Source organism: Chlorocebus sabaeus, chromosome 25 (genome assembly GCF_047675955.1).
Source record: "Chlorocebus sabaeus isolate Y175 chromosome 25, mChlSab1.0.hap1, whole genome shotgun sequence".
Classification (NCBI taxonomy): Eukaryota; Metazoa; Chordata; class Mammalia; order Primates; family Cercopithecidae; genus Chlorocebus; species Chlorocebus sabaeus.
In genome coordinates, this window is record NC_132928.1 from 49731209 (window position 1) to 49744375 (window position 13167).

The 13167-nt window shown below is 36.1% G+C and overlaps 1 protein-coding gene across 6 annotated transcripts in view; it reads right to left on the bottom strand.

Annotated features, from left to right (window-relative positions):
• The window catches only part of CEP350 (centrosomal protein 350), a 157875-nt gene that overhangs the window by 41348 nt on the left and 103360 nt on the right, over positions 1-13167 (bottom strand). For all 6 annotated transcript variants that reach the window (XM_073011726.1, XM_073011725.1, XM_073011724.1 and 3 more), the window contains 2 exons: positions 11255-11401; positions 8328-8485 (listed from right to left, as the gene is read on the bottom strand). In XM_073011726.1, coding sequence (XP_072867827.1) covers positions 8328-8485; positions 11255-11401 — 305 coding nt within the window. The remainder of the gene's footprint in view (positions 1-8327; positions 8486-11254; positions 11402-13167) is intronic.

Sequence of the window (13167 nt, forward strand, 5' to 3'; positions counted from 1 at the left end):
CGAACCTAGTATATCAACAACTCTACACACATACGTAATCCTGAGCAAGTGATTTTTAATCTGTACCTCGTCATGTATTTTAAAATACTACATTTGCCTTACTTAACCTTACCATCACAATCTAGCTTGAAAATAATACAATTTAGTAAACTGATTTACACAAAAATACCTTGTTCACCTCTACAATATAAAACTTACTGCTAAGAGGACCTACTGGAAGTATCTTGCTTTATATCTAACAAAGGCCCACTTAATTAATAATATTGAAATACAATACCCATTCTATAAGATATCAGGATGCATAATTAATAAAGTGAGTTACTCTCAATAAATACTGTCAGTAGAAAAAAAAAACTGATATGGATAGCTCAAGCATAAGGTTAAAGGTAAGAAGAACATTCCATTTTATAGTTATAAAAGCAGGAAAAAAACCCCACATTTTCTTCTTTTGTAATAGTAAATAGATCTGTGCGTGTGTGAATGGATTAAAAAGTCTAGTAGTACCTTTGGAAAGGTTAATTCTCTTTGACAGAGCATGCTCCTGTTCACATGCACACAACAATAACTTGTAGATCAAGGCAACATTTATTGCCTTGGAAGGGCAAGGAGTAATATAGTATGTCATAGAAGTGAGAAGATCTAGGTATAAATCCAGCAATTCATTTGGATTTTAAAAATTATGTATAATCTTGCCTATGTGTATTTTTTGATAACAGACTATTTCATTGTCTGTTTCATCACATATAACTCAGCATTTCATTTCCCCTTCACTTACACACACACACACACACAGACACACGCAAAAACACACACATTCATACCTGGATTGCCTTGATTTTCTGCATTGAAGTTCAAGAAAAACATTTTTGCTAAATTTCAAGTTAAGACATTACAATCTTCCTTGCCATTCTTTATGAACATACAATAAACTTATTTTGATGCCAATTATCAAAATATTATGCAAAACAAAGGTACTTGGCAAAAGGCTCAAAAATCTATTCATAACATTCAAATATTACCCACCCTCTTAAGTGTATAACTGCTAAATGCATGCATGACCTAGTACAAAAAGTAAAATAATATTGGAAAATGTGAAATAAACTTTAAAAATATGCAATTTAAACTTTTCCTCTAGCCCAATACAGAGAACAATAATTTTCCTCTACTAAAGATTAAGCACATTCAAAAGCTCTAGTTTAGGAATGAGGAACGAAATAACTAATTAATAGAAAATGAAAATAAAATAGTTTAAAAAAGTGTAAGAAAAGTTTAACTTAAAGTTAGAACTTCTTTCCATAAACACGTTCCTTATTAAATATAAATACATTCTATAAGGAGTGCCCTTTAAACGTTGAATAAAGTTGAGATAAAAGAGCATTACTTCACAATAGAATAAATAATCCTTCAAGATGCTACACAGAAAAGAAATAAAAATTGTGAATGATGCAGACATAAATGCCGACTAATACAAAATGCTTTTGATTGATGTCAACGCATTGCCCCAACAAGTCCTCTGATGGTAATGGAACACTGGACAAGAATAAGATATACAACAGATTTAGTCTAGTATGGAAATCATTAAGTTTTTTAAATGTTTGAACTTAAGGAATTAATGAGTACTTAATTAGCTCTTTTTTTTTTTTTTTGAGACAGAGTCTTGCTGTGTTGCCCAGGCTGGAGTGCAGTGGCACCATCTCGGTTCACTGCAACCTCCACCTTTCGGGTTCAGCGATTCTCCTGCCCCAGTCTCTGAAGTAGCTGGGATTAAAGGCACCTGCCACCATGCCTGGCTAATTTTTGTATTTTTTTTTTTTAGTAGAGACTGGGTTTCACCATGTTGGCGAGGCTGGTCTTGAACTCCTGACCTCAGGTGATCCACCTGCCTTAGCCTCCCAAAGTGCTGGGATTACAGGCCTGAGCCGCTGTGGCCAGCTTAATTCACTTTTTAAATTTTTTTTTTTTTTTGAGATGGAGTTTCACTTGTTTTGCCCAGACTGGTGTGCAATGGTGCAACCTCAGCTCACTGCAATCTCCGTCTCCCGAGTTCAAGAGATTCTCCTGCCTCAGTCTCTTGAGTAGCTGGGATTACAGGCATGCACCACCACGCCCGGCTAAGTTTTTGGATTTTTAGTAGAGATGGGGTTTTACCATGTGGACCAGGCTGGTCTTCAACTCCTGACCTCAGGTGATCCACCCACCTTGGCCTCCCAAAGTTGTGGGATTACAGGCATGAGCCACTGTGCCTGGCTTAATTCACTTTTTTTTTTTTTGAGATGGAGTCTTGTTCTGTCACCATGCTGGAGTGCAATGGTGTGATCTTGGCTCACTGCAACCTCTGACTCCCTGGTTCAAGCAATTCTCCTGCCTCAGCCTCCCGAGTAGCTGGGATTACAGGCACGTGCCACCACGCCCCGCTAATTTTTATATTTTTGGCAGAGACGGGGTTTCACCATGTTGGCCAGGATGGTCTCGATTTCCTGACCTCATGATCTGCCCACTTCGGCCTCCCAAAATGCTGGGATTACAGGCGTGAGCCACCGCGCTTGGCCTTAATTCACTTTTAAAGTCACACTTTCACATTCTGAACTTGCTCTGTACAGCTATTCAACTCCAGTAATTAGCCATCTAGCACTTTGCTAATTTCAACAAAATACTATTTAGAAGGATCAGTTTCCAATGAAGATAACTTTAAGTCATCAATTTAGGTTTTAAAAAAATCTATGAGGTTGAAAGCAGATATGCTAACTTAACTTTGACTTTAGCTAGCTGAACTCTGGAAAACAAGGTTCTAGTTTCAGCTCTGCCATTCTGCTGTGTGTGTGTGTGACCTGGGGAAAGTTACATAAACTTTGTGGGCCTCAATTTCTTCATGTAAAACAAAGGGACTATATTTTTACGGCTTCCCTAAGAGCCCTTCTAATTTTAACATTTTATGACTCTCCGTTGGACTATTTCCACTTATTTTGTACCTCAAAAGACTGTCAGACCATGTGACTGCTAGACCATGTGATGTAGGTGAGAACTTTTGTTGCCCACTGAGCTGATATAATTGTGGCCACATTCTAACAGATTATAAAATCATTCTATAATTTGAATAAAATTATAATCTAAATTTTAAATAGAACTCCTATGTCTAAAAATCCTTTCATTATAAAAGATATCAAAAAGAAACAAAATCTTAATACCTTCACAGAAGAAACATTTACAGTTCTGTATTTGTTTAGTATGTTACTGTGCTTCCATTATCATTAGTTACTCCACTAGAATACCAAGGAGTCCATGGACACCCTGGAATTGCATGTAAGATTGTATACATGTGTATATATGCATTTTTCTGAGGCAAGGTTCCAAAGCATTCGTCTGATTTACAAGTGAACTCAAGATCCCCAAAAAGTTAAGAATCATTGCTGTATTTGTACTGATCTTGAAGAAAATTACTGCTGCTTTATTAATGAATCCTTATGCAATGCTATGTATCTCCAAACTACTGAGACTACCTAGCTAAACTAAAACATTACTTTTTACTCTTCCCAAAACAAAACTCACAAAAAAACTTAATACCTTAAATCATTTTATTCCTTCTGGGTTTTTAATTCTATTACTGTTATAATTAAAAATGGAACATAGTGCTTTACATTTTAAAACGGATTATTTTGAGTATTTTAGCATCTTTAATAATAAAAAAACAGGAGGACAAATGAGGATACAGACAGTTTTGACCAAAAAGAAAATGTAGCTTAGGTCTGATTTTCTTTTTTCTTTTTTCTTTTTTTTTTTTGAGACGGAGTCTGGCTCTGTCGCCCAGGCTGGAGTGCAGTGGCCAGATCCCAGCTCACTGCAAGCTCCACCTCCCGGGTTCACGCCATTCTCCTGCCTCAGCCTCCTGAGTAACTGGGACTACAGGCGCCGCCACCACGCCCGGCTAATTTTTTGTATTTTTAATAGAGACGGGGTTTCACCATGTTGGCCAGGATGGTCTCGATCTCCTGACTTCGTGATCTGCCCGTCTCGGCCTCCAGGTCTGATTTTCTATAGCAAAATCTATCCTATTACTTAAAATTATCTAATAATTTACATACACCTAAGTAAACAAAATAATACAGCACATTACTCCTGACCTAGGAATTCCTGCAGAGAACAAAAACAAAGTATCAGACTATCAGGATTTATTCAGCTACTATAAGTAGACTAGAATGTTATCTAAGAAAATTCTATTCAATTTAAGGCAATGCTATTTAAGATTATTATTTAAAACAATCTAATTAAAATATCTCCTTTAATGGAATATCAAAAGCCTTCTCTTGAAAATCTTTCATTTTTAAAATTCATATTAATGGTGAAGATTTCGACATTGATCAGACAATAAATTTGGACAGAGACATTTGGACAGAGAAATGTCATAAAATATTTATCTGCTTAACTTTTTGATCAATCATTTAAAACCAAATACATTAATTTTTCTCCTTTAACAGTTTTGTAAGCCAACTGGGAAGTGTAAAAAGAGTATTTAAAATGTTGTGACTAAAGGTTTCATCTTTCTATGCTACCATGGTCTGCAATGAATGACCAAACCAAAAAATAGCTATATACTTTCTGCCCCTTCTTTTGATGTTTGAAAGTACTTACTAATTCAACAATATATTTAACTCCCTCAGGAGGCTGAGTGGGGAGGATCACTTATACCCAGGAGTTTGAATTCAACCCTATTGTGGGCAACATAGTGAGACTCTTAAAAAAAGTACACTCATCCATGAAAATGTCCTTGACATATATCACACTGTCAGTAAGAATTTCTCTTTTCTGAACTTCCTTAACAATTGATCTAGATATACTTCTCTATATGAACCTGCCCCTCATTCTTTTTTATGTCTACACTCCAAGCTTGAGACCAGGGTTTAAGTCTGATTTATCTTGGTAACCCTCAGAACTTAGCATACTCACACAATAATCAATAAACAATTGCTGAGAGAGTAAGTGTATAATTAATAAATAATGTGGAAGAAGCAGCTACTGTTAACGAATGAAAGAAAAAATGCAGTGTCCTATTTTAAGTAATGAAACACTTAAAGATGAAGAAAACACCATTCTTGCAGTGTTTCGCTTGTTCCATAAACAGGAAGAGTCAATCGGGGTGTTTTTTCATGAATATCTGTTTCATGTTTATAGGCAATCCACTTAAATTGTAAATAATATCCCTTGCAGTAATAAAACTCAGATTTCACTTATCAATATAACCAAAAACACTGAGAGATATTCAGTTCATGGCTTATATCTATTGTATGTCTTTTGCAAACATGTTTCCATTATTATTAATGTCTTTCACATTTTGAATATTATTTTTTCCTTTTAATATGCTGATAAATGGAAATTATATGACATTTATAAAATGTCTACTCAACGAAGAGGTCAACAAAAGCCATGTTAGGAATATAACATATGGCTTTTAATATTCAACAAAGGCATTACTGTCTCAGTAAAAAAAAAAAAAAGGAAATCTTTCACTATAGCCAAAAATGATATGATCACTTCAGAAAAATATCTGTCATAAAATCAGAGTTCAGAAAGTTACCAATAAGCAATGACACAAAATGAAAAGGTTTCCCCTAAAAACTAGCTAAATTTACTGAGAAGGATGACTACTCTTTGGTGATTTATAACAATAAAATAGGAATGACTGCCTTTGCAAATCTATGGAACAAATAAGTTCCTGGTCAGGAAGTAGCAGAGGTTCAAATGATTTTGTCGTTAGGTGTCTACTGTAGCAAATGACTATGAAATTAACTGACTCTGTATTTATTGAGCTGACATTGAAGGAGATGAAACTATGGAGCTCTGATAATATAAATGGTATTTAAAAGCTAGTTTTCACATTACTTTGTTTCAGAGACTAAAAAACAGTGCATAACAATACTCTTCCTTTTCTATGCACCACCAATTTTGGAAAATACTTTAGTTCATCCTCAGATTTCTTTTTTTCGAGATTAAGTTTTGTTCTTGTTGCCCAGGCTGGAGTACAGGGGCGTGAGCTCAGCTCACTGCAACCTCCACCTCCCAGGTTCAAGTGATTCTCCTGCCTCAGCCTCCAGAGTAGCTGGGATTACAGCCATGTGTCACCGCGCCTGGCTAATTTTGTATTTTTAGTAGAGATGGGGTTTCACCATGTTGGCCATGGTTGATCTTGAATTCCTGACCACAGGGGATCTGCCCGCTTCGGCCTCCCATAGTGCTGGGATTACAGGCGTGAGCCACCAGGCCCAGCCACATCCTCAGATTTCAGCACCATCATTCAAACATTTCTTTGACACTACTGTCTTTATTCCTATCACAAACACAATTTCACTGCCTCAAACAGATCAAAAAGTCACTGAATGCTTCAATGCCTATTCTCCTTGACAAATCTCTCAAAAATCAATTGCCATAGTTGTCAAGGAAAGGTAGAGGAATAATACACACTCTAGGTGATTAATATTTTGGAGTATATTAAAATAATTAACAAAATTTGGAACAAAGTCAATAAATCCAAACTTAAACTTGTTATTTAGGATTTTTAAAGCTTTAACCAAATCTGAAATAAGCAGCCCAGAAACAGACTGACCTCAAGGGCAGACTAGAATTAACAGCTTTTTTCCTACAAAGGTGGTCAAATTAGGATATCATTCGTAGACACTGGCAATGAAGATTTTACTGAAATAGAACAGCAAGGGATCAATGAAGAAATCACCCTGACACTGTGTTCCCCCAACATTTACCACTCAAAGACATTTGTGGCAGATATAGAATGTCAAATTAGTGATAAAAATAGGAGAGATTATTCTAATTTTTATTTCAAAAGATTGCTGGAACAATACAGTATGCCCATATAGGCTACTGGAAATTTTTATCAGGAAAGGAAGAAAACATGTTTAATCTAAATTTTAATAAATTCCTACTTGAAGAAGCCTTTATCAGTCTATCCCATGGAAATCATCCAAAAGGAACATTCATTCATATATTTGTCAATACTTGGTTTCACCTCTTATATTTTTAATTTTTTAAAGCTATATTTAAGACATTTTCATAATCAATTTAGGTATTTTTAAGTTATGAAATGCCTTTCTTGCAATGAAGTGCCAATATAGAACTGCACCTACAGAAAGTAAGGATTTCACTTACAACTGCTTGACTGTTGCAAAACAAACTAAATCATAGATTGATTTAACATATAAATAGAGCATCATTAAATTTGGTGATGTGTGGTATACTGCCAAAGGTTATCAAATTAAAACTTAAATTCAATCTGTAGTAGTTCAAATTGCGAACTTAAAATGGGTAGTCAACAAAAATTTCTAATGAGTCTCTTTCATATTTAATGGGTTTCGAGGAAGCTAGATATGGGGTGGAGGTTACAGAGGCAAGAATACAGTCCACAAGCAGTTAATTTATAACCGTATTTAATTAAATATATACCCCAAAGAGTAAAAGTCTCACATAAATGTCATTTTATATGGTCAACACTGATGTACACCTGAGCTATATCTAAGTTGGAGTAGCTTTCTTTCAGAGTCTTTACACATTAATTCTTAGAACTATTTTAGAAGAAGGTTAGACTGCCAAATCAACATTCCTGGAAATTTTCAGCCTTTCTGCTTTTAGCTAAGGAACTCATACCTACTCACCAGGTTAAAATTTCATCTATTTGAATAAGCCTGAGAGGTGCCAGAGAGCCACAGGATGAAATGTCAGGATATACCATTAGTTGCTTCCCCAAATTATTAGACATGCCTTTCTTTTAGTAAAAGAAAGGGGAAAACTTTGTTATGGGTACACGTGCAGATACTTTTTTTTTTTTTTTTTTGGAGACAGGGTCTAGCTCTGTCACCCTGGCTGGAGTGCAGTGGCACAATCATAGCTCACTGCAGCCTTGACCTCCTAGGCTCAAAGGATCCTCCCACCTCAGCCTCCCACATAGCTGAGACTACAGGCACATGGCACCATGTCCAGCTAATTTTATTTTTTTGTAGAGACAGGGGTCTCACTATGTTGCCCAGGTTGGTCTTGAACTCCTGGGCTCAGATGATCCTCCTGCCTCAGTTTCTCAAAGTGCTGGGATTATAGGTGTGAGTCACCACTCCGAGCCTTGTTTTTTGGTTTTTTAAAATAAGAAACCTGTTCGTATTAAAATTGTTTTATAAATAAGATCTACAGTTAATTGGCTTCTAACAATTCTGCTAAAATGCTACTGAATCCATAAAATATTTGTCTCAATCTAATGAAGTATATTACAAATGTTATTTGTTGTACTACTTTCAATGTAACTAAACAAGAGATATTTATACAAAACAAATTACTTTTCATCCATGCGGCTTCTCATTTTCTTCAGTTTCTGCATAATGCTGCTAGTTTCACTGCTGGAGATTGAAATGGGAGAAGGACTGCGGGTCTCCAAGTCAGTTGGACCAGGACTGGTTGCCTTATTATCCTTTGTATCTTCATCACTATGAGAGTCCTGCAAAAAAAAAAGAGGCAAAATTGTATTGGACTTTAATAGGACCTTGAAGTCATCATAATACTGTCAATTCAAAATTAAGTTTATCCACAATACAATGTTTATAACAAGAGTTGAAAATAAGATAATAAAGGACAAAATATATCACACACTTAAAAATGGTTAAACTAGTACATTTCACATTATGTATATTTTTACCACCATTTATATATAGAGAGAAAAAGAGAATATCACGTAATATTCGTAAAATATCATGTAAAAAAGAGAATATCATGTAATAATTTTAAAGAAATGTAAGAAATCCAAAAAAGCTTCTGCTATTAGTAATCTAGTATCTACACATCCTCTCTGAGATTTCAAAGTTGAACCACTCAAAAGGAATAAAAAAGTTAGATCTATAACTATATAAAACACACATGTACAGACACAAAGAATGACTGGAAGATGTAACATTTATTTTAATCATATGAGGGCAAGGGTTTTTTCCTTTGAATATTCCTTATGCAAAACTAGGTTTTCAAAAATTAAAAAAGTTTGTAAAGAAAACATCTGGAAACTATTAATCAATATATTATTTCTGATGAGCAAGAAGTAAAACTTTAATTGCTTAGTATGCCTTCCCCACAGTCATTTATTCTCCTAACTTTTCAGGAAGATGGGTAGGGACAGTCATGACTGTTTTTATTTTGTTAAAAAAAAAAAAAAAAAAAGTAGAGCCCTTGAGCTTCCCTTTCTTCCTCCTGAACAGTTCAGTCTTAAAGTCACTGGATGGGACAGAGCAAGGCAGGCATCTCTGTAGGGGTTGAGGGACACAGGGGGGCAAGAGTGGGGTCTCAGAACCTGAGCAGGATGAAGAGGGCATTTAATGCAGGCGGGTGGCTGGTAAGGAGAATCAGAGCCCAAGAAGGCCAACAAGAATGTCACATGGAAGTGACCCCACACACAATTGCAAGCCCAAACACAGTGAGGATGGCCTTACCACAGAGAACTTCCTAGCACAATAGCCAGAGTCCAAAGAGATAAGGAAGAGAAGGTATGAGGAGATGGGAACAGCCCAGTTTGGGGAGTCAGAGCCCAGGTGGAATGAGAAGGGCAATCACTTTTAGGTAGTCTGCAGATTAAGTGGTAGTAATGTCTCAGTATTAATTTGTTGGCAACTTACTCTCAGATAACTCAGGATAATAGAATTTTTTGTACTGTTTGACATTTTTCTGTAAGTTTCAGATTTTTTCAAAATTTAAAGTTTACTTTAAAAATCAAAGCAGAGCGTATTAGGAATTTTAAAAATTATACTGCTATACAGTTTGAGTTTTCTCACACTATAATGACTTTTTTTTTTTTTTTTGAGACAAGGTCTTGCTTTATCACCTAGGCTGGAGTGCAGTGGTGTGATCACAGCTTACTGCAGCCTCGGCCTGCTAGGCTGAAGCAATCCTCCCGCCTCGGCCTTGCAAGTAGCTGGGACTATAGGTGTATGCCACCATGCCCAGTTAATTTTTGTATTTTTTGTAGAGCTGGGTGTTTTGCCCTGTTGCCCAGGCTGATCTCAAACTCCTGAGCTCAAGCGATCTGCCCACCTAGGCCTCCCAAACTGTTGTGATTACAGGCGTGAGCCACGGCACCCAGCCCTACACTGACATTTTATAGTACCTTAGAATAGGTCCACTGAACATGGTGGCTCACACCTGTAATCCCAACACTCTGGGAGGCTAAGGCAGATGGATTGCTTGAGCCCAGGAGTTGGAGACCACCCTGAGCAACATGGCGAAACCCCATCTCTACAAAAAGTTCGCTGGGGGTGGAGGTGCATGCCTATAGTCCCAGCTACTGGGAAGGCTGAGGTGAGAGGATTACTTGACCCCTGGGAGGTCAAGCCTGCTGTGAGCTGTGATTGCACCATTTTATTCCAGTCTAGGTGATGGAGTGAAACCATGTCCTCCCCCGACAAAAAAAAAAAAAAGTTTCAAATTTTGTTTTTGTCTAATATCTCCTTTGAATCATGTATCATTGTATTAAAGTAGCTAAGATGAGTATCATGTAAATAGTAAAACAGTGTCCCCCATTAATTCTGAAGAATATATTTGGATTGATAAATAAGAGCAAAGCCCTCTGTTCCAATTTAGTTTGCAAGTGAAATATATACTAAATTAAACTAATATTGTATAAGAACTATGTGGCCCTTTCAAAATTTGAATATTCCATAGGAAAAAAATAAAACTCTCACTATACATTAGGGCATTACTACGGTTTGAATGTTTGCCCCCTCTGTAGCTCATGTTGAATCTTAATTTTCATTGTAACATTAAGACAGTGGGAAATCAGACTATGGTATTTGAGAGGTAGAACTTTTGAAAGGTAATTAGAAATAGACGATGTCATAAGGGCTGGACTTTAGTGGCTTAATAAGAAAGAGAGGATTGAGTTAGCACGCTCAGCCCCCATGTCATGTGATGCCCTGCATCACCCCTTGGGACTCTGTGGAGAGTCCCTACCAGCAAGAAGGCCCTCACTAGATGTGGCACCTTGACCTTGAACTTCTCACCTTCCAGAACTGTAAGAAAAAATTTTGCTCCTTTATAAATTACCCAGTCTTAGGTATTCAGTTATAGCAACAGAAAATGGACTAAGACTGGCCCATCCATAGAACTTTATCCTAGTTCATTATTGTATCATACTGTTTGAATGACTATCATCTTAGAACATGAGACAGGGTGAGATACTGGCAATCAACCTAAGACAGGAAACAAATAACAACTTCATGTAGTTTACCAATTTACTCTCCCCTGCAGACTTCAACTTCTCCTGCAGTTTTATGGTGGTCTGTCGGATCCTTTCTATCTCCTCCTGCTGTTTAAGAATCAGCTGTCTTTCCTTCCGAGCTGCCTTATTGGCTTCTTGAAGACGTTTTATTTCTGCCTAAGGTTTAAAGAGTTAAGACAGGGATCAAGATTGGGGGAAGACAAGGCCAGAGTAATATTTAAAAAAAAAATCACATATATTAAAAACAAATACATATAGTATTTTATAACAAAAGTATTAATACTGAAAAGTTTAAAAAATAATGAGGGAGGAAATAAATCACATACAATCCCACCATTCTAAAATATTTTAATATGATCCCTTAATTTTATTTAAATTATAATTAGACTGATAATTTAATATCCCATTTTAAAACATACATTTCACATTTTTCCATAATGCTACTTAATGTTTACACTTACTAGTTTAACAGCTGCTTATCAAGTAAACTAATTAATGTAACTATTATTCTATTGCTAAACTTTTAGGCCCCTATAATGTTTTACTATCCCAAATAATGCTTTAATGCCCATACCACAGACTAGTTCTTTAGGAGAGATTTCTAAAAGTAAAATAAACAAGTCAAAGACAATGAATCATTTTATGGTTCTTAAAAACAGTTTTTAAAATTGCTTTCAAAAAAGGACTGCCCCCGCCTACAATGCTACCAGAAACATTTAAGACTACATTGCATCAATCTCTCTCCACACAGAATACTAAGTTTTCAATTGCTATGTGGGCAGAAGATAACACATTTCACTGCTAATAATTGTCAAAATTTAACAGATAATCCTTTTTTAAAAATAAATTTGTTTTAAATCTGTTTTTTTGGTTAGATATGTTGGCTCACACCTGTAATCCTAGCACTTTGGGAGGCCAAGGCAGGCAGATCACTTGAGCCCAGGAGTTGACTAGCCTGGGCAACACGGTGAAACCCCACCTTTACAAAAGATACAAAAATTAGCCAGGCATGGTGGCACTCACCTGTGGTCCCAGCTACTTGGGAGGCTGAGGTGGGAGGATCAACCTGAGCCCAGGAGGTCAAGGTTGCAGTGAGCCAAAATCACGCCACTGCCCTCCAGCCCAGGAAACAGAGTGAGACCCTGTCTTAATCAATCAATCAATCAATCAATCAATCAATGTTTTCTTATTAATAAAGCATAATAAAGACATTAAAATTTGTAGCTATAATTTTTTTAATCATTGAGATTTTTTGAAACTACCTTAAAATGCAAAAAAGTGCTCTGTAAACATCTACACTTCCAAAACATCAAATTAACAATTGTTAATATTCAGTTATATTTTCTCCAAGTCTTTAATCCTGCAAAGAAATAAAACATTACAGATAAAACTAGTCTGCAATCTTGTGCCCCAACTCCTCAGAGGTAACAACTATCATGGGTTTGGTATCTATCCTTCCAGCACATTCTTTTTAAATTATTCTAAAAATATTTGTGCTTATCTGTAAACAAAAAGATACACTATTTGGTTTGTATGTTTAAAAATATTTTATAAATATCATATGTATATGTTTTAAATCTTGCTTTACTAGATATCACTTTTGATATTTTGCCAGCTAATTTATGCCTTTTAATGCTGCATAAAATTAGAGTGGAGAACCATATGTTTATCTATTACCCATATGGTAGGATTATTTTTATTTTTAAAATTTTTTAGAGACAAGGTCTTGCTCTGTTGCCCAGGCTGGAGTACAGTGGCTCAATCACAGCTCAATGCAGCCTCAAACTTGTGGGCTCAAGTGATCTTCCCACCTTAGCCTCCCAAGTAGCTAGGACTACAAGCACGTGCCACCATGCATAGCTAATTTTTATTTTATTTTTTTGTAGACACAGGGTCTTGCTATGTTGCCCAGGGTGGTCTCA